Below are 27,444 nucleotides of genomic sequence, written 5' to 3' on the forward strand. Positions count from 1 at the left end.
AGCAGTTCACTCTCTAGGGAAGGCTGGTCTTGTAAGTAGTGTGACAGGGTCAGGCCAGATGGCTACAAAAGAGTGGTCGAAGGTAGATACATTAGTTCCAGGTTAAGCAGGTCCCTTTTCACACGGTAAAATAACAGGGACTATTCCAGAACACTCAGGAACTTTCTAGAACTAATTAAGGCAGGCAGGCTAATTAGGAAACCTGTAGTGAATTGGGAAGCTGCTAGAATTAATTGAGGCTAATCAGGACACCTGGTTTAAAAAGACTCCCACTCCAGTTAGTGAGGTGCACACAAGGAGCTGAGAGTGAGAGGGCATGCTGCTGGAGGACTGAGGAGTACAAATGCTATCTGGCATCAGGAGGAAGGTCCTGTGGTGAGGATACAGAAGGTGTTGGGAGGAGGCCATGGGGAAGTAGCCCAGGGAGTTGTAGCTGCCACACAGATGTTACACAAAGCACTATAGACAGCTGTGATCCACAGGGCCCTGGGCTGGAACCCAGAGTACAGGGTGGGCCCGGCCCAGGTTCCCCCCATGGCCCTATTGGATACAGGAGGAGTTGACTTGGACTGTGGGTCCCACCAGAGGGGAAGGTCCCTGGCCTATCTCCCGACCCACTAGGTGGACCAGCAGAGACTGTGGGGATTGTTCTCCTTCCTTTTCCCCATGCTGGCCAGTGATGAGGTTATCTGAGTGAACGGCAGATTTGAGCCACGAAAGTGGCCAAACTGAGGGCTACTGTGAATCTCTGAGGCGAGCAAAATCCGCCAATGAGTGCAGGACCCACCAAGGCAGAGGAGGAACTTCGTCACAGTAGGTACTGTCTTAGTACTTGGGAACAGTGGGTTCAAAGCCTAGCTCTGCTACTGACTGACTGTGTGACCTTGGGTCTAGTAAGGGTTGTATTTTTCAAAAGAACTATTAAATTAACTAAAAGGGTGTATTGGGTAATTTCTCTGATGAAGCTTGGCATAGAGGGAGAATTGTAAAGGCACAAATGGCAACTATTTGCCTATCTCCCATTGGCCATCAGTGGGAGAGGGGCACCTTGCAGCCATTTGTGCTTTTCAAAGTCTCCTCAAATGCTGTTAGTTGGTCGCTAATTCCCACTAAGAACAATGGGCGCTTCTGGGCACTGCATGTGCCTAATGGGAGCCTAGCTTTCTTTAAAATCTGGCAATAGCTGCAGATGCTGAGCACTTGGGAAAAACTGACCTTTAGTCTCTCTCTGCCTCTGTTTCCCATCTGTAAAATGGGCAGCACATTTATTTCTTCAACCCATTGTCTGCCTCGTCTATTTAGACTATGAGCACTTTGGGGTAGAAATTTATGTGAGAGTGGCCAAAAGCTAATATGATGGGACCTGTCATAAATATAAAGGGAAGGGTAAACCCCTTTGAAATCCCTCCTGGCCAGGGGAAAGCTCCTCTCACCTGTAAAGGGTTAAGAAGCTAAAGGTAACCTCGCTGGCACCTGACCAAAATGACCAATGAAGAGACAAGATACTTTCAAAGCTGGGAGGAGGGAGAGAAACAAAGGGTCTGTGTCTGTCTGTAGTCGTCTTGGCCGGGGACAGAACAGGAATGGAGTCTTAGAACTTTTAGTAAGTAATCTAGCTAGGTATGTGTTAGATTATGATTTCTTTAAATGGCTGAGAAAAGAATTGTGCTGAATAGAATAACTATTTCTGTCTGTGTATCTTTTTTGTAACTTAAGGTTTTGCCTAGAGGGGTTCTCTATGTTTTTGAATCTAATTACCCTGTAAGATATCTACCATCCTGATTTTACAGGGGGGATTCCTTTATTTCTATTTACTTCTATTTTTTATTAAAAGTCTTCTTGTAAAACACTGAATGCTTTTTCATTGTTCCCAGATCCAAGGGTTTGGGTCTGTGGTCACCTATGCAAATTGGTGAGGCTTTTTATCCAACATTTCCCAGGAAAGGGGGGGTGCAAGTGTTGGGAGGATTGTTCATTGTTCTTAAGATCCAAGGGTCTGGATCTGTAGTCACCTAAGCAAATTGGTGAGGCTTTTTACCAAACCTTGTCCAGGAAGTGGGGTGCAAGGTTTTGGGAAGTATTTTGGGGGGAAGGACGCGTCCAAACAGCTCTTCCCCAGTAACCAGTATTAGTTTGGTGGTGGTAGCGGCCAGTCCAAGGTGTAATATTTTGTACCTTGGGGAAGTTTTGACCTAAGCTGGTAAAGATAAGCTTAGGAGGTTTTTCATGCAGGTCCCCACATCTGTACCCTAGAGTTCAGAGTGGGGGAGGAACCGTGACAGGACCCTAGTCTAGGTTGGGGCTTCTAGGCACTACCATAATACAAGTAATAATTTGTGGTGTTTTGATATTCAAATCTGTTTATTTTATAGTGCTCTCAGATTCCCTATATACTGCAAATATTGGTATTGTGGTCACATTGCTCCATCAGAGAGGTCACCCTGGAAGGGAAGCTGGGTTTTGGCAGATGCATGTGGGATCGATGCAGACGTTCAAAAACATGAGGAGGGTGTCCTTGGTACTGGGGAGCAGTGGCATCTCCTCTTTCCCTCCCCATTGGTGGGAGGTGGGGTGGGGACCAGTTTAAATTCAGTGGTGAGGATTGACTTCCTCCCCAGCAACTGTTTCCCTCCTTGAAAACAACTAGCTGCCCTTATTCTTGGTTCACATTTTGTGCCTAAAGACAAGAGACTTAACTTCTCAAACATGAAATCCTAGATAGTGGAGCACAGCTATGTGGTGACTTAAAGGGAAAGGGGTAATTACAGTCATTTGTGTGACCACATCATTGCATTATATACCAGTGGTTAGTAACACTGACAGCTAAGATCTGACGGTTCCCTGATGAACCCGGAAAAATGAACAGACTTATCTCTTCATGTGTCTCCTAACTGGACCTACAAATTTAATGATAAATACTGTTTTCCACATGCACAGCACCTTTTATCTGAAAATCATTTATAAAGTTACATTCTCTTCTCCATTTTAACAGATGCCCTTCCTTGGCCTTGCTTTCCTTACCCAAATTTACACACTAACCTAGTCAAGAACTGATCCCTCTCTACTAGTCCCCACTCTAACTAAAAGGCAGTGAAAGGCTGGAGAAAGGACCAGTATGATGTAACAAACCCATAGTGGCCTAATTTAAGCTCTAAAAAGCCACAGCTGAAACACAGCTGATTCATTACCAGATGGCAGATTTTTTGTCCCCTTTTGATTTCTTATGGACCAGAATATGTCTTCTGTGATTTGCATTTTATTGGGTTCCATCTGCTAGGAAACTTATGTATTTTCCCAAAAACTTTAAACCAACTTAACTTTAAAACTGTGTGTCTTCTTATCCGGATTGTTTTGTATAATTTAGCAATTTGGTGAATTATTTCAAACAATGCTGAAATGAATGCACTGGAATACTCCAGCAGACCAGTCATTATATTTTTATAGCCTGACAGTGCTTGCCACCTGGTTAAGTGTTGATCCAGCTGTAAAAGGTTTATATGCATTCTTTTGGCTCACTAAGGCAGATGACTTATTGCCCCACCTAGGTATAAAGAAGGAATGGAGTGGCTCTCTGGGGAGAGAATGCAGTGATCCTCAGAGAAGAACCCTAAGAAGATTTGAGCTGACATCTATTTTTTTTTGTTTTCTTTGTTAATAGAACTAAATCCAGGCAAAGGGTGACTTGAGTTGTTGTTCTGTGTAGTGTGTTTGTAGAGCAGGTTGGGAGAGGCACTAGTTTATACTCTGAATGGCCCAGGTCTAAAGGACAATGCATCTGTACAGTCTCTTCCTCAAAAAGCTTTAAGATTATACTTCTCAAAGTAAATAACAAATAAAGCTGTGTGAAATTTGGCTGACTTGGTTCTGAGGTTCGGGTGAATGTCCTCCAGTTTTGATCCATGTGTTTTTGCTCTCTGAGTTCTGCTTCAAGTTTGGAGTGACCAAGTAAAACTTAGTGATAACTATCAAGTTGTAACTGGTTTTGTGTCTTAAGCTATTTAGGAAGGGCTACGTTGATTTTTATATGGTGCTAAAGGCTTCTCAGTATTTAACTGTTAATAAAGCCATAAATCTGGTATGATTTTGATGCCACACCATAAATATGTTAATGTCTGTTTGAAATTGGGCCCAGGTTCTCTTTAAAGGCATGTGAAAAATAGCAAACTTTTCAGTGCAGCTGGTTTAAGTGTTGGGGTTTGTATCTGAGCCAAAATCCAGGTGTGTTGGTGTTGCTTTGGGTTTTGCTGGAAATGTTTGAAATAATTAGCAGGAAAAAACTACTATATAATATGAGGACCAAATTTCAAAAGTGGCTTCCTAAATTGTGTGCAAACATCAGATGGGTACAAAAGGCTTGATTCTCATTTACACCTTTTCACCACTTTGGCAACATTAAAGGGCCTTAAAGAGTGAGTTAATTACACTTTAAGCAGTGTAACGGGGTCTAGAGGCAACTGAGCATCAAGCCCTTGGTATGAAAAATACAAAGATTGAAGCAGGATTTGTGTTTGCAGTCCTGGCAGCCATTTTTAAAAAACTAGGCTGTTTATTCAGAATCTATTTTGCGATAGTCTGCATGTTGGACACAGAATGGGCCATGGATATTTTCTGTTCACAGGTGATGATAAAGTTCTCCGTTTATGGCATCCCAATATAAACACCAAACCAGTGGGGAAGCTGTTGGGACACTTATTTAGTGTCATGGAGATTGTCACAAATGAAAAAGATCAGCACATTATTAGCCTTTCCACTGCAAAGGTAAAGTACTGTCCCTTAACTTCATGAAAACCACTGTTGTGAATGCTTGTAAAGTTAGTTACACTTTGAGTTACCTCTGCTGATGGTATTAGGTTTTAATTATCACATTTTTATTAGAGTATTTTACACTGTACACAATGTACTAAACTCTTACACATGGCTCATAAAGGACTTTTCTGCAATGAAATATGTAATTTTTTTTAATATTCAAATTATTTTATACTATGAACCAAGGCCGCAGGAGTCCCGGCGCCTCCCATGGGACTCCAGGAAATAGTCTCAGAGAATTTAACATGTTTAACTTAACTTAATTCTGTTCTTTAACAGTTATCAGACACACAACACGATGGGAAGAGTCAACATGATTTTTGTAAAGGAAAATCATGCCTCACCAATCTACGAGAATTATTTGCGGGGAGTCAACAAGCATGTGGACAAGGGTGATCCAATGGATATAGTATACTTAGATTTTCAGAGAGCCTTTGACCTGATCCCTCACCAAAAGTTCTTAAGTATAGGAAGGAGTTGTGGGTTAAGAGGGAAGGTCCTCTTATGGATCAGTAACTGGTTAAAATATAGGAAACAAAAGGTAGAAATAAATGCATACAGATCTGGTCACCCCATCTCAAAAAAAGATATATTGGAATTGGAAAAGAAACAGAAAAGGCAACAAAAATGATTAGGGGTATGGAACGGCTTCCGTATGAGGAGAGGTTAAAAAGACTGGGACTTTTCAGCTTAGGAAAGAGACGACTAAGGGGGGAATATGATAGAGGTCTATACAATTATGACTGGTGTGGAGAAAGTAAATACGGAAGTGTTATTTACTCCTTTTGATAACACAAGAACTAGGGGCCACCAAATGAAATGAATAGACAGCAGGTTTAAAACAAACAAAAGGAAATACTTCACACAATGCATAGTCAACATGTGGAACTCTTTGCTAGAGGATGTTGTGAAGGCCAAGACTACAACAGGGTTAGAAAAAGAACTAGATAAGTTCATGGAGGATAGTCCATCCATGGCTATTAGGATAGGCAAGGATGCAAAACCATGCTCTGAAGTGTCCCTGGCCTCTGTTTGCCAGAGGCTCGGAATGGGTGATATGGGATGGATCACTTAAGCACCTGGCATTGGCCACTGCTGGACGACAGGATACTGGGCTAGATGGACCTTTGGTCTGACCCAGTATGGCTATTCTTATGCTCTACTCACTCTTAGTAGTCCCACTGAAGTCAGCAGGACTGCTCACACCATGTAAAATTAAGCACATGCTTAAATCCTTGCAGAATCAGGTCACTAGACAACATTACAAACCACACACATGAGACTTAGAAACAAACTTTCTTTCCATTTTACACTCGGTGAAGTGGAGGCAGAGGCAATGAGATTTGTCCAAGGCTAGAGAGGGGAAGCCATGTTAGAGGTAGAATTAGCACTCAGAAATTCCTAGCTCCCAGTCCTGTCCTCAGACCTGTGGATTATGCCTCACAGGGTTGTCAGCCTAAAATATTCATAGTAGAGGTGAGTGAAATTCAGAAATTCCATCCTCTGGGAAATTATAATATTTCAACTTTTGCTCTGGAGATGAAAAGTTGAGACCAAAAGTTTTCACACAACAAAATAGTCTGAAAAACTTCAATTTGGAAATGTGAAAATGTTTTTCTCCATTTTCAATCAACACAAAACATTTTGACTTTCTGAATCAAAATATTTTCATTTTGGTTTGTTGAATGGACCTGGAATGCTTTGTTTTGAGTCAGTTCAACATTAGATAGGCAGCCCAGATGTGCCTACCTTTAAGATGTAATAAAGGCACAATACAATATTTGCTTGGGGGGCGGGAGGGATCTGCTGCTGCCTGATTGGTTACTTTTGTTTTCACTTGGTGTCTGGTTGACCAGCCAGTCTGTCACTCTGATGCTCATATCTTCGAGGTTCTAATATACAAGTGACTTGTGGGAGTTCAGGTTGCCTGGGGGCCCCCATTATCTCCTATGGGCCAGCCTCCCTGGTGGGACTATGTCTTCTATGATGCGCCTACATCTACATGACTTCCATGAAGTACCACACAGCTTAGTCAGAGGAGAATTCGTATTACACCATGGGAGCTGTAGTATTTCCAGGAGCACAGCCCATAGGAGGGAATGGGGGCTCAAACTACGATTCCCATGGGGCAATGTGGCACAATAGGGAAATGCAATTGAATATTGAGCTGACAAAGAATTAAGGGTTCAACAAATCAAAATATTCCAATTTGGATTGAACCCCCCCAAAATGAAATCTTTTGTTTCAATTTTTCCAATGGAAAATCAACATTTTGGCAAAATTGAAGTTCTCCCATGAAAGGTTTTTGATTTTGTGAAAACTATATTTTCTTTCAGAAAATAATTCTGATGCAAAATTCCCAACCAGCTCTAATTCTTAGCCTCCTATGTATTGATCTGTTAATTAGTGGTGGAATGAGAGGAAAATAAAGAATACATCATGAGTTGCCACTTGGTATGAAGTCCTTCACAAAGAGTGGACCTTGTAATGGCAAGATCTAAAGAAAGTAACTTGAAAGGGATTAATGGATCAAAGTATTGATTAAGTGAAAACCAGACCTTCTTTTTGATGTCAAATGTTACATGCTGGCTATAGAAGTTGGAACTCTCACAGGAAAAGCCATCAAAAAATCAAAAGTAAAAATGTTAGGTTTGTTCCCGCTCTCATTTAACTCAATGGGAGTTTACTGATTGACTTCAAAGGGAGCAGGATTGGGCCTTTTCAGTATAATTCTTGGAGAGTTAGTAAGATGAACCCTATTGTTTCTGATTTTGATTCAACGTTATATCTTCATCTGAGCCAAACAAGCATCTCTTCCAGAAACCTTAAGCTGTGCCAACACTAAAGCTTACCATCAGACTCAGAAAGTCCATTACTGTCCTTTACTGACAGCAAATGATACTGGCTGGAAACAAGACAGTTGCATATATTCTAAAAAGCACAAGCTCGTTCTTTAAGGTGATTAATTTTCTCTTCTGGGCTTGTTTCCCTGGATGTTTTTCCTTTGCAAATAAATGACACCCTGTCTGCAGACCTCCATTTATGATATAGTCCTTAGCTCAAACAAAAGTGAGCCACAAGAGGCACCTTAGAATCCCTCTTAAATTAATTCCCCCATTCGAAAGACTTCTTTCAATATAGAAAGGAGAATCAGTCTCCTTCTGAAGAGATTACAGCTGGGAAGATGAGGTTAATCTGCCTCTCCGCATAGATGAACATTCAATTACAATTTTCCAGACAATATTCAGAAAGTCTAACAAGGGGGAAGCTAGTGAAATCTGAAAGTATGAGGCAACCCTGACCTTTACTCCTCCCTAATATAAAGGAAGGTGAGAAAGATCAGAATTCACATAGGAGGCACCAGGTCCCTTCTTAGAAAAAAACTGTACTATTCAAAAATACAGTACTGTTTATCTTCCCTTTAGGTTCTGTTGCTTTCTTTTTTGTGAAAACCCACCCTGAATGGTTAGTGTCTCAACCTGCCCAAATTGCCTAGACTTTGGCCACACTGAGCAGTCTGCACTGCCTCTTGCTTTTGGTGCAACAAGGTATTGTCTTTGAGCACTTCTATAATAACATTAGTGCCTTCCTCCTGCAATTACAAATCTTCCTTTTTTCCCCCTCCAGCTTTCTACATTGCCTTTTGATTAATAGCATTTTATTATTTCTAAATCACCTGAGTGAAATCCTAGCACCACTGAAGTTGATGGGAATTTTGCCATTGGCTTTAATGGGACCAGACTGTCACCTCCGCAGATGACAAATACCAAATTTTGTCTGGAGTTTCATACACACGTTCCGTTTCCCCCACTCCACAAGTTGAGGTAGGCTGAGTTCACTAGTATCTAAAGCTGCATGCCTTCTAGTTTCTATGGCTATTAAACCCAATATTGACAACACAGCCTTGAAATCTGCCTTCAGCTGCCATCTGCCTTTCTTGTCAGACATTTGAGAAAACGTTTCTCCAGTGCCTCCGGCTTGTCTTTATGTTTCTTTGAAGCCTCTTTTTACACAGCACACAAATTCTTTAATAGAAAGTTAATAAAAACTCCATAATAAGCCAAGAGAAATAGCCTGTAAAATAACCAATAAGTCTGTGCTGATGGGTACATGGGAAAGAATAGCCTTCAAACATGGTGCTGTTGAGAAATTCAAAACTTGGTTAAAAATATTTCCCTCTTTGGACCCAATTCTGTACTTTCAGGCTGCAATGCTGCATGCCCAGTAATCAAACGTTCATTGTAATATGGACTTTTACAGGGTTTTGGCTTAAATTTAGCTTGAGGAATATCGGGAGAAAGCATTCATTTTCAACACTATTTCCCCAGCACTGTCACTCCATCAGCCACCTGAGGCAATACCTCTTGAGATTTACCAACATGCCTGCACCTCTCCCACAAGCAGGGGTGAAAGTAACTTAAAGGACTTACCAGTACTCAGGAGTCCTGAGCAGGGGGTGTGGCCTCAACCAGAAGAGCCGGGGCCTTTAAATACCTGGGCCCTTTAAATCAAGATTTAAAGGCCCCAGGGCTCCGGCTGCAGCTCGGAGCCCCAGGGCCTTTAAATCACCCCCAGAGCTCTCAGCTGCAGAGGCAGCTGGGAGCCCCAGGGCTCAGGGGTGATTTAAACGGCCCTGGGCTCTGGCCGCCACTACCACAGCAGAGCTCCGGGTCCTTTAAATCACCACTGGATCCCTGCCGCTGCTACCCCGGGGCTCCGGCAGCAGGGCTCGGAGGGGGCTTTAAAGGGCCCGGGGGCTCTGGCCGCTGCAGAGAGCCCTGGGGGCGCTTTAAAGGGCCTGGGGCTCCCTGCAGCAGCTGGAGCCCAGGGCCGTTTAAAGCGCGGCCGGAGCCCTGCCGCCGCTACCCCAGGGGCTCCAGCAGCAGGGCTCAGGTGGCGGTTTAAAGGGCTCGGGGCTCTGGTGACTGCGAGGAGCCCGGGGCCCTTTAAAGCGCCAGCCTGGGGAAGCCGGTCTGGTCCGGCATAGCGTACTGGCTCTTGCCGGTACGCTGTACCGGCTTACTTTCACCTCTGCCCACAAGTTGCTGGTACCTCCTACACTCCGGCTGCCTGGTACTGGTCTTTGGGCTCTTACTTGCAATGTGACAACTCTCTGCAGCAGGGTCATTTCATGTTAGGACAAAAAAAGCAATAGGGAGACAACCTCTGACTCTCTCATCCTCCTATGGCAATGGCTGCCAGACAGATTAAAAGGTGGTTTGATTGCTTTGTAGATGGGAGCAAACTGTGTTTTAACTGTGTCCTCAGAATGCATAGGCCATTCTGCCCTAGGCATTAGTGTACTTTGGGATGATGGCTAGTTCTAGTGTACGCTGCAAGACTGAAGTGTGTTTTAACTATGTTTGGCACCACCATGTTATACCTGAGTTTCTGACATTGCTGTTTGTAGAGTGTAAATGGGCTGTTAGATAGTAAATTCTCTGCAGAGAATGTGTCCTACTTTTTTATAAAATCTATTAGATGTTTTTTCAACTTCTCTATGAGAGGTCACCTATTCTTTCAAGCTTTTTAGACTTGTACCATAAGACCTATGTGACTTATCTATTTAGAGTCAGGATCAGCCGATGTGTCACTAGCAAATTATTTCTCCACTAGAGTATTCCTTCAGTTCTTCCAAAAGGAAAAATCTAACTGCTCACTCATACCTCAGTTCAGCTACTTCATGACACTCCCTTAGGCTCTGATCTAGCTAGTACTTACGCATATTTTAATTTTACGTACGAGTAATCTATCTGATGCTAATGGGACTACTCAAATGCATACTATTACTCATGGCTGAGTTTGCAGGATCGACACCTTGCACAATAGGTAAAGTTCCCACCTAATAAATGATATCGAAAGGGAGACGTGTTTTCAAGGCTGGAGTGCCAAGTTATTAACAACTGTATTGAATGACTACGTAATTCATAGGTGGCCGAAATGAGACTGATGGATCAAAGCTAGCCTGAATATGTATAATGTGGTCTGTGTCCACTCCATTTTCAGTACAGAGATGCAGTCCATCTACAAATCCCATCATGCAATGCTCCAGGGTCCTGGTTTAGTTCTGTAGTCTCTATGCAGTATAATTCTATATTAAAGATGAGTGGTTACAATCTGCTGTTAAGTGAAAGTTGAGTGCCTGGATACCAAATGTTGTCTGTGTAATCCTCATTTGGGCAATGTTTGGGTACCTTAGGGATAGTTGTGATAGATATAATTATTAGCAAACATCTGTCTTAAGAAAAATGGAATGAAAATAAATCAACAGCAGGCAAGTTTTTGGGGTTTTTTTTGTTTTTTTTAAAGCTACATAACCAGTTTTGCCAAAAGCCTGAGGGCTTGTTGGTTGGAAATTATTTCTGATAGAAGGTGTAAGAGGTTGCTACATCCTGCTGATGAAATGAAAGCCGTTTTCTAGTGTTGAAATTGTACCTGATAGCGTGAGACTTTTTTTTTCCTGACTTTTCCCAAAGGCTGTTTTCTTGGATTTGCATCATATGTATAACCTTGCCACCCACTGATCACTAATTCACTTGCGTATTTTATCATTCCATGATCTCTGTACCTTAAGAAAAATCAGCTGAGGAATTTTTGTGTGTAATTGTGAGATACATAATATTAAATATCATTGCTTTTTGTCTGCCAATTGGAGACTCGACATCTGGGGATAATTTATCCAGTAGCTTAATTAAAATGGTGATAAATTTCCCTTTAAGTTCATTTTTAGTTACATTTTGAAAAGATGTGAGGTTTGTGGGGTAGGAGGTTGAGAGAGACACTTAGGGAGAATCCAGATATATTTAGTTCTATACAAAAAATACAAATATTGTAAGGATGTGGCTAGTCTACTTTGTTGACAGTCCAACTGAATGCCAAGCAGTTGCTCTCGTTGTTCATTGGCCTGTGAATACAAATAAGAATTTGTCACATGGGGGTGTGTGACGATGTAAATGTATTCTAGAAAATCTTCATAAGTAAAATGTGAGTGAAATACAAATTATGTGTAACTCACTAATGGATTTCGCTAAAATGAGAGAGGCTCAAGCTTTTAGTGCTGAAAGTACAAGGTTCAATCCTTGCTGTTAGACCAAGTGGGGTCACTTATATAGACAGAAACTATTAGTTGTGTATATAGAAATGTTTTTAAATAAATATATTAGGGGCTCAGGCACTCTCACCTCAGCTGTGCTACACTGTCTACACTGCTATTTATAACTGTGCTAGCTGGGCATGCGGTGTCTATACTCCACACACCACCGATGAAAGTGTAGATGTACCTTATCTAATTCCCAAATTTTATTTGTCCAGATATTCACCGTAAGCATACGAGCCATCTGCAGCAACTTTCCTCTACAAGTTTTCCTAAGGTCTATCACTATGCCTCATATATAACATGCAAACTCATACGTAACTATTGGAAATGTTGCAATCTTTTTTGTACGGCTTATCAGTATGAATGTATTTAATTCATTGTCTGAACCGACTCCACAGAAGCCATTAGCCCAGTTTGGTGTGCAGTGAATGGTTTTTCAAAATGGCTGCAACATTTTTCCTCTTGATTTTATGCATGGAATTCCCAATATTAATATAGTTTTTGAGAGTTACCAAGAACAGAATGAGAGAGATAATGTTTTACAGTGAGTTTATATCTGGTCTTTTACATCTAAAAGAAATTGGAATAGAAAACAAAATGGCTCATTCAAGTACAGAATCAACATCTTAGGACACTTACTAAAAAACCTCTTTATGGAAGGGAGATTCTGATAGTACATATATACTTCTAGAAGAAATGCTACCTCAGACTTCAGAATTACAGCTGAGTGATACACCTTGCTGCTTCAGGATATACGGGTAGATAATGAGCCATGACATGGATTAGGCATTGTAAGCCAAAGGCAAGAACACACAGCATAAAGGTTATTAATCTACCGTGCTGAGGGCTATATAGGCAGAACACTCTTTTAGCAATTGTAATTAATTAATATATTTAGTGTTTTAAAGTGTGCTCAGTCCTCTGCCTCTGAAATCTATGGCAAATACTCTGATTGACTTGAGTGGAAGCATAGTTGGGCCTGGAATTAATTATAGAGAGGTGATACTGTTTCCATAATTAAAGGCCTTGATTCCGCAATATACAATGCATGGGTGTAACAGTCCATTTGTACATGGTAGGAATAGGGGCTATGGTTGCAATCACTTTCCCATTGAATTCCCTTTTAAGACCTGTATGCTTTCAAATACATGGGATTTGTTTGTTTATTGGCATCAAGTATATTAAGAAAATTGATTAAGCATTTGGGGATTTAAATGCCTTAAAAAATGAATGACAATTTTATTTTTATTTTTTTGCAAATATGTATAATGCTTCTGACTCTGTTTATCTACCCAACCATCTCCTAGTCCCACAAACTACACACAAACAACTAGATTTTGACACTGGTTGTTGTAGAAGTCAGTTTTCAGGAGCAAGAATTGTCGAAAGTTTAAGAAATTAACATAAGTAAACTCTGCAGGATACTCTGTGCAACAGAGACAAGAGAATGTACCTGACACCCACGCACTGGGAATGGTTCTGTAGTCCTGAAGCTTCACCATAAACCAATCATCCAGCTCCTCAGCAGTCAGTAGCTCAGTCCCAGGAGGCTCCAGATAGGTCTGCACTGGGGCTGTCTGGCCCTGGGAGATGAAATACTTCTTTCTGAGCTGACTGTACTCGTGTGTCATGATCCCTTATTCCCTTGTGGCAACTGTTCCCTGTGGTCTGTCTGCCCCTAAATTAATCCCCTGTGACTTCAGGAATGGACAGCAGTGACAAATAGTCATGGGATCAAACCCCAAATGCAGTGTGTAACCATATCCTGTGTGGGCCATACCTGCCCATGTCAGATACCTGAGGGCATTTCTCTTTTTCGTACTTTGCCAACTCTTGTACAAACCTGCCAGGCCAATGCAGTCTCACTGAACTGACTTCTGCTACCCCTCACTCACAATTTACCACCATGTCCCCAACTCCTCCAAACCTAGAACTCCCATATCATGCCCTGCCTGTACCTACGTGACTAGTACCCCTACTGGGTGCTGCACCTTCCCACACTAACCCTGTGACATCCCACTGCCAACCCCACCCCTACATCTCAGCTGCTTTACCTGCCTGCACTGCACTCCACTCCACTCCCTGCCCCCACACAAAGCCCAGGCTATGTCGAGACTCTTGTGCAATCACACTTGAGCCAGTTACATTTTTAAAGAGAGGCAGCATGGTCCAATAGATAGTACTCATGACTCCCAGTCCAGTGCACTTGGTTTTGTTCCTGGCCCTGCCACTGACCTGCTGTGTAACCTTGGTCAAGTCACTTCTCTCTATTTCAGTTTCCCCATCTGGAAACAGGGGATAGTGCATTACCATGTTGTAACATGTTTTGAGATCTATGAGGCTGTATGTTCGCAGCTAATAAGGCTCTGCACAGGCACATAGGGTACCCTGCAGAATCAAGGCCTAAATAGCAATTATGTAAGTGATGGGGGTGATAAAGTAAAATTACAGAAGAAAGAAAAAGCCCTTGCAATCTTAGGGTGCAGACAGTGGTAATGAGGTTGGAATAGCTGGTGAGAGAAGCAGGGATCCAACCTAGACAGAGCAATACTGTGTAAGGTATGTCTCTCTTCTTCAATATTTTCCTTCCTTCCTTCCCAACTTGGTGCCCAAACTCTGCATGGACTCTCCCTCGATATGGAGATTTTGCCCATTACTGTTTTCTTCTGACATCTTGAAGCTAAACCAAATAACAAAATGTCATTCTTTTGCATTACAAAATGTCTAGAATGCTCAGTTGGCTCAGGACCAAACCACCCACCACAAAGATGGCCCCCGTGGCATATTGGAAACTCATTTTAAAAAATGACAAGCTATCACCTTAAGTGTGAGGGATTTCCTGCCCTGCTTGCCTTGAGGTGATTTGGGTTTGAGTCAGTCAACAGACTGCCTGTCTGAAATGGGACAGCTTTACTTAAGGGGTGGGGGAAGGGAAATATCTCACTGCTTGGGGAGCAGCCTGTTTCTTCTCTTTCTGGTTTTGGTTCCTATGTGTTTACTTCTTAAAATTCAGAACGATAAATTATGTTGTATTTCAATGTACCAGCAAGAATATTTATGGGTTTATCCAAGTTCTCTGTAGGCTGTAAACATAACAGCCACCAATGTTGCATTGAGACTACTAGGTTAGGAGCCATTGAATTAAAGCATGTGGTGGAGGGATGATATGAAAAGTGATCTTTCACTGTGTGCTCTGAAAACAAGTGCAGTAAAATCAGTGAATGTGCTTGGACATGGTGGCCCTTTTACTGAAGACTTCTTAGGAGACAACTACTCCATTCTTTCTTTTACTCATTGCGGGGTCCAGGGAATATAAACACTTGGCTGATTTTGTGTGCTTTAATTTTAAACATCAGGCTGCTAAAAACTAAGGGCTAAAACCTTCTTCTCCTACCCACCTCAGTAATCTATTGAACTCAACGGGTCAATATTCTTTCCTTTTGTAACACCATTGGCTCTAGTGGGCTAAACCATGGAAGGGACCCACTGGGGCTACTTGGGTGAGTGAGGTGAGCAGGATATGGCTCTAGCCAAATCCAGCCATGGGTTTCTAATTGCCATGTAGACATTCCCTAAGAGGCTGTCGGTGGGGTGTGGCACAGGGAAGAGGAGGAGGAGGGGTGTTGATCTCTTGCATATCTGCTTTGGGGCATGGCAAAATCTGACTCCCAATGCACATTGCCTTTTCTTCAATCTGCATCACACAGCTTCTCATATAGGCACAAAATCAAATATATTGTTAAAAAAAACAGGGAAAGCAGAGTCCATCATGCATATTTTGTTTTAATTATCACTGACCAGTTTGTGCAGAACCCTAGGTGTTCTGGTGGGGGAAGGATAGGAAGTATGGTACTTCATTATCTTGATTAACATTAGTATGGCATGGCTTTGGTCTGGTTCACTCAAACCTTAATGTTATTGAAGTCCAGTATCCTCTATCTAAATGCCTTTAATGCCAAGCTTGCTCTGAGATGCCACAGTGCATGCCATGTGAGGTTGTCACATATGCCTCCTGTCTTCTGAAAAGCTAGATGGAGCTGTGTGCATCCTTGCCTCAGAGGATTAGTGTTGACACTTACTCTAACCTACTTTGAAGTCAAATGTCATTCTTTTAAGGATGTATTCATAATGTAGTCATTGGATCTTCCCAAAATATGAGGGCAGCTGAGCTGTAAGCATGATGTTACATTAACTAAAAATCTAATCCAAGATTGTACTGAAGTGTACTGTATATCAATACCATTAAATGTAATCAAGATAATTGGAACAAAGACATTTGGGACAACTGATCCAGTCATCCATTTATTATAGTCCTTTCATGGAAATTATGTAACTCCATGATGTATTTTATCATATACTGCTTAGAGAATCAAAATTAATCCTTCCCTTGCTGATGTAGGTTTCATAACAATTATTTATAGCTATATGTTTTCCTTAGAAATTTAGGGGTTTATTCACACGTCTGGATTATTTAGTGCTTCAAGAATGCTGAATATTTGTTCTTAGTAAGTTAGATCAAAAGCTCAATTTTCCTGCTTTTAGTTTTCCTCGCCCTTTTCTAATATGCAAGCTATCCAGCCTCTTGGTTAGTTTGCCATCGGAAGGTGCAAAGCCCACAAAGGAACTGGAGTTAATTGAAAAGTATATATTTTGGCACATGTATCTGCTTTACATCTCTCCTATTTATATAACATATACTTGAAATGCATGCCTAGAGCCAGTGTGTGACTGCAGGGCTTGAGGGAAATCTCTGTATTAGCTCGTATGTTAAACAATTTAACAGGTACCTTCAAAAATGCAGTGTTTCCTCTTATGGACTCTAATAGTGGTGATCCAGCAGATATTCAGACTCTGGACAGGCATGTGATGATTAAGTATATAAGTATGAAATAGATGGGAACTTATCTAGCTTCTTATTCAGATCCTTGGGGTTTCCACAACTCTGCGGCTACAGAATTGAGCTCCAGAATCTAAGCTTTCTTTTTTTAAACACCTTTCTAGAACTTATGGCTGTGTGATTTGCAAGGGAGAGGGAGCCTTCCAAATGTGAATACGGTGTTGTCTTCCTGAATGTGCAAAAAGCTTCAAACAGTAGGTCCAAGTTGTGAACTCTTCACACTTGCTTAATAAGAAATTGATGGCAATTCTTAGGCCTCTTGTTACTCAGCCTTCCCTCCCCAGTCATCTTTGAGCGTAATACTTTCTTCTCCAACACAACACTTGGGTCTGCTGAGCCCTGATCTCCTGAGACATCAGGCTATTTCTTTTCCTGCCCATCACGGATTATGAAGCCCTAGACTGACAATATTCAGAACTGTGTAACCAGTTCCCCCACTGGCTAGATCCTTTCCGTCCATCTCAATTGGAGTAGTGGTCCAGTACCCACTAATAAGCCAGCAGGTTCTATTAGATTCACATTGCCTATGTCCCTGCTTGATTTCTCTCTAGCATAACTCCATAATCCAGAGATAGGAATCCATTTATACTGGTGCCTGTGAAGCAGGTTGTGACAATACTCCTGTGTTCACACCTTACACACACTTGTAGTAATTTTGCATTGGTCAAGTCTAGTAAGGTATCATTTGAAAACTCATAATTTGCTGGTCAGCATTGTCCTGATAAAATGTGTAGCAATATTGTATGTGAAGTTATAAGATTTCCTTGTATCGCATTATTAACACATGTTCCAAACCCCACAACTCTGTCCAAACTGAGGTTGGCAAATAGGTCTGTCCTAAACAAAGGAGTGTGTGCTCTGCCTAATTTGCATTTTAAGAATTAAATAGTCATCAGGCAGGAAGGGACACAAAGAAAGCTCAAACAAGTAAGAAGCTAGCAGTGGACAATCCTTCCACAGAGACCCTTTGTCTCCTAGTGCCCAGTAGAAAATGTTTTTCAAGAGAGGGACTGAAACCATAAAAAGGAGGGACAAACAGCCCAAGGCACTCCCCACCCGCTGCCCATCACAATCACCACACCTGAAGCAGCAAAGGAAACATTCATTAGACTCTGGGGGAGGGGTCCTAATCTATAGGGTTTGGTCAGTAAAACTGCTGAAAGCATATGGTGAGTAACTTTTTGCTTAAATCTGATATAGTTTGTTAGGTATTAGTCTTACCCAGTATGGCTGTTCTTATGTTATGTACTTGTAGACTCACTCAATCTCTCTTCATAGTTAATAAACATATTTTACTGTTTTATCTAATCCAGTGTGTTTAAATTGAAGTGTCTAAATAATTATTTGAGATCATAAACTGGCATATTATTCCCTTTAAGGAATAACAGACTTAACATATTTTTGTACTGTCTAGGAGAGGGCTGGGCAGTACATAACATATGTTTCTGGGGGGAAATCTGGGACTCGGGGGCGGAAGGGTGTTGGGGTCACGCTACAGTATAACTGAAGCTGATGAGAGCCAGGGTGTAGCTGGCCGGCTGCAGTTCACACAGACACTCAAGGTGTGGTTTGCACACTGGAAGGCTGTTGGTGATCAGACCAGGTGGGAGCTACTTCAGCAAGGCATTGTAAGGAACCCAAGGTTGCAGGGCAGGGGTCACAGCTGCTCATTAGTCTGGGTTGTACCCTGGTATGATGATACTACTAGTTTGGTATTTGATTCCGAAATGTAATAGACAATCTTGAACTTCACCAAATTATCTATTTCATAAGGCATTAATTGCTGAGCCAACTGCTGAATATATTAGGGCTATATCCTCCTTTCCTTAGCCTCCTGAGTAAACCCACTGGCAACAATTTGTTCCTGCATCGTCTAGTAATTAGCTAGAGCTGCAATACCTGGGCTAGATCACCTTCAAGGATCACAGGAGAGACAACTACATTCTCTCCAGATAACTTACTCTGTTAAACACCATGGTAAGCAGAACTGCAGCTTTATCTCGGCTTGATGCATAGTGACCTTTTCTGCCCTTTGAGTACTCTGACACTGGTCACACATATCATGCCGCTCCCTTCTTTGTGAACCTCACGTCCCTATGTCTCTATAGTCTTCGATTAACACTTTCAGACAATTGAGCCATGCAATAATGCGGGGGTTGGGGGGGATCAACACTTCAGCCTAAAAGCAGCTTTTATTCTTCATGTCTCCTGGTCCTGCCTCTGTGCACGGGACTGGACTAGATGAGCTCTCGAGGTCCCTTTCAGCCCTACATTTCAGTGGTTCTGTGTTATGTGTTATATGGTGAATGGGGAAGAATGACTGCTTCGTGCTGCCCCAGAGATGGCTGGATTTTGGTGAGCCTCATTTGTGTAGTTGATGAAGTCCTGTAGCATCATTCAACTCTAAAGATCCTGGCAAGATTAGTTTAGAGTAACTCTAATGTCCCTTAATTAAAATCACTTTGATTTCATATAACTTATAACCGGGCTGATGGGAATTTTAAAGCATAAAAAGGAAGTTTGTCAAGTACTCTTGAGCTTTTAGTAGGGCTCTTAGGGGGGGTCCTCTAGGGTCCCTGCAATTTCACGTCCTCCCCCCTTAAAAACCCAGCAGATTAATAACCTTTTCTTTGATCAGCAAATGCTGGACACGTCTGAGGATGAGGCAAGATGGTCTTGCCTCTCTCTTATCCTCGCAAGCTACCACCATTGCCAATACTTGAGATGAGTCAGGGTCTGGGATGCGTACAGGAGCCATAGCACTGTGGGTACTCTTTTAAGCACATTGGAAGAAGTGTATCAGTTTCAGTGCTTAGATGACCAGCCCCGTTGACATGCAAACAGAGACACCCCTTTCTCCTTAGCTTAAGCAAATGTTCTAGAGATGTTTAAAATAAATAGAGACAGGCCCTGCAACTTTGGTGGAAACAGCTTGAAGTAAAAAGTTTGCTAATTTCAGATACATTTGAGTTGAAGCAGTCACCCTTCTCCTTTCTCCCAATCCTCCCCAGTGTTTTTTAATGTTTTTTTTTGTGTGTGTCCTTTTTCACAGGGCAGAGCCTACTGGCATTTTATCACGAGGGATGCATGCACATAAGTTGCAAGGGCAGTTGGAGCATGTCAGTGTGTGAGGAGAAGTTCTTTAATATATAACTAGAACTGCAAAGTTACTATGAATAACTGTCCCTATGGCAATTACCACTAGTCACCTCCTAAAGTCCACAGTAAATGTGCTCGCATTTGCCTGCTGTCAACGCTTGTCGTGTACGAGTTCATGCACGTGTGTAAATACACAGCAGTGGCATACGTCTCTCAGGAGTGCTTGTGGCACATTGTGTTCAGGTTACTCATGTGAAACGGTTGCTTGCGTAATCTCCCCAGCTCACTGCCACAGGATGGAGAACGAATCAAGGTGAAGCAGGGGGAGGGAGGCAAGAAAGATTTATGAATGCTGTTCTGCTGTTGCCTGAGCTTCTGCTGTCTCATTTAAATCACTATACTCCCTCCACATGATACGGAGATTGGAGACAGGGCAAGCAAGGAGCCCGCACAAAAGTATTTGATTTTCATTCATTCCTATTACTAAATTATTACCGTAAAAAGTTTTGTGAAGGATGTGATATAAAACTAAATTCTCTCCTAGGGGCAGTATTAGGACTTATAAAGCAACTGACGCTAAAGGGAGATGCAGAACCAACTTGATTCAGGTCTTGGAGGCATTTTGTGAACTTAGGTACACACAACGCCTCCTGGAGCTCTAAGGGGAGGGGAGGAGCAGCACCCTTTTATAGTCCAGGGTTGTGTGCCAATGGGTTGCCCACCATGCCTAGCCACATCCTCTCTGGGTTACGTAGTGCTGTTGATGGCACACCCACCCCCTGTTAAGCTCTAGTCTAGCAAAACACTTAATGTTGTCAAGGCTTTGCTGGAATGGGGCTGTGGAGCTGAAGCACCAGGATTCTGGCTGTCTCTGTGTAAGTGCTCGCGGTTGAGAAGCATTACTTTTCAATGGCCTTTGTGCTGCACTAGCGAAAATATGTTCTCCTTCATGGGGATATGCATTGTAACCAATGGTCACTTCCTTGGCAAATGAGTCCCTAAACATCTCCAACAGTGTGCCTTGCTGTGCTTTCTGGCTTTCACTAGATCTGATTTGTTATCTGGTTTTAAATTTTGTCTTCCTCTAGAAGAACCCTTGTCTTTATGCCATGCTGGTACTCAAGCTGTGTGCTGTGATCCTTTTCCCTCTGGTGACCATAGTGAAGCACCTCATATGAGCTCTTTGTCCAGTTACATATGGATTTGCATGATTTAATATTCAGACTCCGAAATAGCAGGTTTCCAGAGTTAACATATGGCTTGGAAGGAGAATAGTCTTGCAGGGCTTGCCTTTTCCTTGCTTTCATTGTCTGACTTGTTAGCATAAAGCACAGTGCTGAAAGTAGATAATACCTCAGACTCAGCCAGCAGACATAAAGCAACTTAGGTTTTCCCAACAGGTATAAAGATTGTCTTCCCTTCATCCTGAGGAGTCATAGAGTTTTTGTTTGTTTTTTAAGGCCAGAAAGGCCTTAGTTTATCTAGTCTGACATCTGTCTGTATAACACAGGATGGAAATTGCACCTTCACTAGAAGCTTTCCAGTACTCCCATTTACAATTTAATTTGAGGAGTTCATGGGAATACCAGGCCGACCTGTCTTCAGTTTGATTTTATCTATTCTACAGCCTTTGGCACAGACATACATGAAACCGGAGTTTATGAAAAGGTTTTATACCTTTTTCTCTTTATTATCTGCAGCAGATTTCTTTTCAATCACTACTGTGATTCCCTAACTTCCTGCTCTTGGATGATTTAAGTTCTTCAGTTATTCCAGTTGTTTCCTGTGGTATTCTGGTGATTCCACTACTTTTCCACACAATGCTGGGAATTCTTCCTGCAGAATTGCCTTAACTTCTAACACTTTCATTCCCATTTTGACTTTCCATTTTTGCTGATCCAGTTGAGTCAGCTTCATAAATTTTTCCACTCACACAAATTTCCTGTTGCAAGTCTTCTCTCTGCCTTGCTATTTCCCTCTACTGCTCCTCCTCAAAGCTTTTGAAGTTGCATGTGTTTACCAAAACCCCAAGTAGATAACCTGAAATGTTAGACTAGTCTTCATCTAACTTTCCAATTTCTGTAGTCTTCTTGAGGGGAGAGTTAAGTAAATACAATTGACATGGTCCTCTGGCCTCTATACTATCTCGGAGAAATACATGTCTGAATGAAAAATTCTTCAGATCAACACACTCTTCCTCAAAACAAATTAAATCTTCAGTTGACATTTCCTTTATACCTGCATTTCCCAAGTAGGCTTCTGTATAACCATTCATGATGTCTGATGTAACCAGCACAATTTTAATACACAACCAGGTTCTGACCCTCCCCCCTTCTATAATTGCTCCAGAAACCTTGGAATTCTATAAGAATTGGTTTGTTTTTTGTTTTTTTTTTTCAGGCACCAATTAGATTGTTTAGTGATGCAGGAAATTTCCAATGACCTTCACATCCATTCCCAGGGCAGGAGAATTCCATTCTACCTTCTAATCTTGTATAACCTTGAATATTTTCAGTCTCCGCATATATTACTGCCTACTTTTATTTTACTATCAAATACACCAGGTTCTAAATTCTGGCTGCCTTTTCTTCTTAGCAATGTTTTCCAAACCAAGAGACCCTCTAAATTTGAAAAATAAAATAAAAAACTCCCTTAATGCTTTTATAATGTTAAAAATACTGAATAGTTCTTAACTGAATGTATAAGCAGTTAGCTTTTGAAGAAATGCTTACTGTCACTTGTGATGCACTTCTTTTTAGATGCTGAGTTTATCATGGGTGAAGACTGTTTCTAACTGAATCAGGGTTCTCTTAAAGTATAGAGCTGCTGCCTACACATTGTACCCAGAAAACACCACATGGTGCCAAAACATTTAAAAACAAACTTTCAAAAGAAGCAAGTAGTATGATATGGTGCTTGAACTGAGGGCGTCGAGACTCCTGGATTCTACATCAGACTCTTAATGCCAACATGCTATGTAGCCTTAAGGAAGTCACTTAAATTCTCTGGCCCAGATGCTCAAAGGTATTTAGCTTCATAACTTCTATTGAAATACCTTTTTGAGGATAGGAGTCTCTGTGCAGAAGTTTATCAAGCTGCAAAATGGAAAGAATACTTACTGTGTTTACCTCACAGAGGTGTTGAGAGGCTTAAATTGTTAAGTAATCAGGTTTTCAGACTGAAGGTGCTCTAGTGCAGAATCTAGAGACATTTTAAACTTTATCTAATAGTAAGTTTGTAAAAGTAGCATTTCCAACAACTGTCTTAAGTCTTCAAAGGGCATCATATTTAGAGCAGTTTTAATATAAGGTGCTAATTCTTCTGAGTCATCCATAATAAATTTGATCCTAACTGCTTTTCCTTGTGAAGTTGACAGATGTCATGTTTTTGTTTTTCTAAATGTTCTTCCTGTCAGATTTGATTTCTTGACACTAGGAGAGATGAACTAAAGAGCAATTACTTTAGAGCTCATACTGACTTCAATGAAAGTTTAATCTGCCCTCTCCCTAAAAGTCAAAGAAGTTTCTAAATTAATAACATCCTGGGGATGGTTGAATTTGAGTTTCACATAAAATGATGGTTTGGGTCACTTCTGAGGTAATACTGGCTGCAAGTAATTTCCTTATAATTTATTGATGACCTCATTATATAGCATGTCATTAAAAGCTTTACAAAATTATATCCCTACAGTGAGCAGAAAGAGATCAAGAAAAAATGCTTTATGTCTAATCTGTTGTATGTTTTTATAGGGTGCCTATGTGTAGTATCTAATATAATAATCAGAAAAGCATTTGGAAATGAGCTCTACTCCTGTTGTCCTAGATATTTGTGCTTTTAACTCTGTTGGTTTCTTTTTTTCTTAGTGTTTCTGTTCCTATCATGACCTTATGCTTATGGGTGGCTTCCACAAGTTTCAGGGCACTGTCCTTTTGCAATAGTCAAGTCAATGTGCAAACAGTGCCTTTTTAGGTCCTTCTTTCCGGTTGCAGAGAGAAGATCCCTTGGGGTTGCATGTATGTAATGCAACAATACCCTTAATCTAGCTGCTAAATGCATCTTTGTTTTTTGAATCCCTCTGACCCACCCTCCCTAAAATGTGCAGCTCTATCCTGGAGATCCACTGGAGAATCTTAACTTGAATGGGAGTTCCCAAAAGTTGCATTTTCTTCTTACCATATGTCACAGGATTACTGGACCCTTTCAGGGGACATGGACCCAGCCCCACCTGTGACTGATCAGTTACCTCCAAGCTCAGGTTATGGGTCAGGTGATAGTCTGATGAGCCCCGGGTCTTATAAAGCCAGCAATAGTCCTGCTGACCTGGAGAGTTGTAGAGAAGCTCTGGTGTGCTGGAACTAGGGTGCTGCCACACTCCCTGGCTTGAAGTAGTAACAGTAAACACGTGGTTTCCATCATTAGCACCCCCCTATAAAAATTGTTCCAGCACCCCCGCTTGCATTAGTTCTTGGATTAGGGCAAGGACCTAGAGAGGCTGAGAGAGAAGAAGAGAAAGCCTTTGTGAATTGTAGCCCCTGGGAGCAGAGGCAATAATTATGCCTAAGATTTGGTCCAATCAATAAATTGTGACCTAAGGCAAGGGCACGGAAACAGACTACATGGCATAGAATTGCTCCCTCCTGGACTGGTGCAGCAGCCCCATAGCTTACACTATATCTATGCCTGCAGCTGCTCATGGCTCTGTTGCAGCTTCACCGAAGTCTGCAGATATCTAAACTCTGTATGTTTCTATAGCTGTGGATGTGGCTGCCCTATTTTTCAAGGTGTCTTACATTATCGTTTTTGATACAAGATTTGAGGAACCATTTAAGCATGTACTGTATAGCATGAGTGTAAAACATTTTAATATACAAAATAAACATGGCCCTGCTGAGGCGCTCCCTTTTGGGGAAAGACTAAATTAAACCTGTCTCTGGCACATTTATTTGGAAGACCTTCATGCTCTTCACCTCTGAGCTCCTCAGAAATCATTGATTTAGTCTCAGTATTTCTGTGAGGTAGGAAAGTATCATTATCCTAATTTTACAGACCAAGGCATAGAGGTGAAGTGAGTTGCTTAAGGTCACACAGGAAATTTGTGGGAGAGCGGGAAACAGAACGCACTTTTCCCAAGTCCCAGTCCAGAGCTTTAGCCACAAGATCACATTCTTTGTCATGTAATAGATGTAACTGCTCCTACCAAATGAAGACAATCCTCAGAATGATTTTGTTTTGCATGCATGTCATCACCTTCCCCCTGTGTTTCTTTCTAAATTGTGGGAGTTTCGTGTGAATGCGCTCGGAAAATAAGACACAGAGACTTCTATAACTTGAAACACTTCAAGAGAGTTGAGGAAGGGGCTGCCCAGCACTGACCACAGTGTTGCAAATCCCAGAATGCAGATGACAGCATGACTATGGTCTCTCTCTCCCTTATGTACAGACTGGTTAGCAGTATATATGCCAACAGTATAGATGTAGCAATGATGAATATGTGCACTCCCGCCTCGTGCTTCTAGGGTATTATATCTGCCCCTGCAGTGTGGAGTTACAATGCCCTCAGCACCCCCAGACAGATACGGCTGTTCCTTCCTTCCCCACTCCAAGCATGAGGCATAAATTCACATATTTCAAGGCTAGAAGGGACCAATATGATCACCTGACCTCCTCAATAATACAGGACACAAACTTTCACCCAGTGTAGTATTTAAAAATCATGAGTCCCTTCCACCCACCACCCTCCCAATAATAAGATTGTCTTAAAGTTCATGAGGTGTGCTTTTTTCAAAAAATAAATAAAACAAATCTCAGGTTCTCTTTGTTAACCTGCTAGAGCCTTTAGGGTGCACTGCTTCACATTTTCAAGCTTTTCTTTTTAAACCAGAAGGCTAGAAACTTTTTTTTAAAATGAAAGTTAAGATGCCCATGCAGGCTCTTGACTCTAGCAGATGGGGCTTTAAGAAAGCCACCAAATACTGAGAGACTCTCAGTTAAATTGTGAGCATTGGCAGATCTACAGTGGTTCCATGGTTCTCGCTCATAGACCCATCTATGTGTGGTGGTGTCCTTGGGCCCGTGAATGTGGATTATTTCACTCCATTTATGCAGAGAATATTAACTATCGATCATTGATGGAGAGGGGCCACAACTGAAGACCTTTCAGGTGAGATGTGTTTGTGTGTATAAAATAGATGCATTGGACGTAGCTTCAAATATCCATTAAATTTTTTTTTGGACATCTGGAATTTGAAATGTGTTTTCTGCAGGTGAGGTGCCGTTTCCTTTGCTGACTGAGCTCTGATAATCTGAGCTCTGATAATCTGAATTCCTCTGGTTCCCATGGGATTCAATATAGGGTGGGAGATCAAGCAGTCACAGGTATTGCGCAACGGATGTGATATTAAATGACCTCAAAAAGGCATTAGGCAGCCATCTGGCTCACAACATACAGCAGGAACTCCAGGATCCTAATCAGATTATTTCTATTTTTGGCACAAGCCGAGTCCCCTGGAATTTCTGGGACTCAGTAAATGGAAAAGATAAAAAGTAATATTTTCTTCTAACTTTGCCCTCTGGTGCCAGTGAGATTTTACAAATAGAAGGTATTTAAAATGAAGGTTTTAAAAAAAAATCTGTTAACTGCTGAGTAATCGGTGTGCTTTTTACTGCTGTATTGAAAGGACTGCTGAGTACAGAGTATTTCATTCAAAAACCCTAAATCACTTGGTCACACTGCAAAGCCATCGCAACCTTTTCTTCCAGTGGAAAGATAAGAGTTAATGCCTCTTGCATGTATATTTAAACAATAGACACACCACCCTGCCATGGGTCAAAGGTCAAAGATGGGTGCACCTAGTATAATCTAATGATGCTTTTTAATTACTCCAAGTAACTTGCACATACATGAAAAGATTACCATAGTTTGGCTGTTGAAGGAGACTAGGCATGTATCTGTGCCTGAAGTTGCTAGTGATGGTAGAATAACTTCTAGTGGTATAAGATGTCTGTTTTATTGGGAAATCCTTTGTGCTCAAACATGGAATTATGGCATAACATGGTAGTACTGAGAGCAGTGTGTGTGGACCTCTGGGGGCTACTGCAGTGAGGGATGTGTGTGGAAGCAGGGTGTATTTAAGTGCTCTGTCTTAAATCACTTTTGTTCATTCTTTTCCTGTTGGATTCATTTATGTAAATAAACCTTACTGACTATAGTTAAAGTACTGTATACCTGGTCTGTCATTGGAGAACACAATGTTCTGGCCACAATGTTGAAAATACTATCATCTAGTCTCTGGGGTTTTTTTTATCAGCACGTATATGAGAAGGGTAAAGTAGAGGAAAGTCGAAGTAATCTTGTTAAGGCAGTAGACTAAGACTCAGGAGTGGGACACATTGAGAATTTTCATTCAAAAACCACATATTCCTTGAAACTGAAACTTCATGAAACCAGCTCAGTTTTGATGACTCTCCCAACTCAGTTCCCCCTCCCCCCAAAAAATTATCAATGTTTTTAGTTTCGACACTTTCAAACAAAAAACCTGGTTTCCCA

At 41.5% G+C, this 27,444-nt stretch overlaps 1 protein-coding gene across 1 annotated transcript in view; it reads left to right on the top strand.

Annotated features, from left to right (window-relative positions):
- WDR64 (WD repeat domain 64) overlaps nucleotides 1–27,444 on the top strand; it is a gene marked incomplete at its 5' end in the record, with an annotated part of 135,385 nt that overhangs the window by 54,456 nt on the left and 53,485 nt on the right. The window contains one exon of the mRNA XM_084624940.1: nucleotides 4,619–4,758. Within this exon, the coding sequence (XP_084481066.1) occupies nucleotides 4,619–4,758 (140 nt within the window). The remainder of the gene's footprint in view (nucleotides 1–4,618; nucleotides 4,759–27,444) is intronic.

Source organism: Lepidochelys olivacea (assembly GCF_965140295.1).
Source record: "Lepidochelys olivacea isolate rLepOli2 genome assembly, chromosome: 3".
In the NCBI taxonomy this organism is placed as follows: domain Eukaryota; kingdom Metazoa; phylum Chordata; order Testudines; family Cheloniidae; genus Lepidochelys; species Lepidochelys olivacea.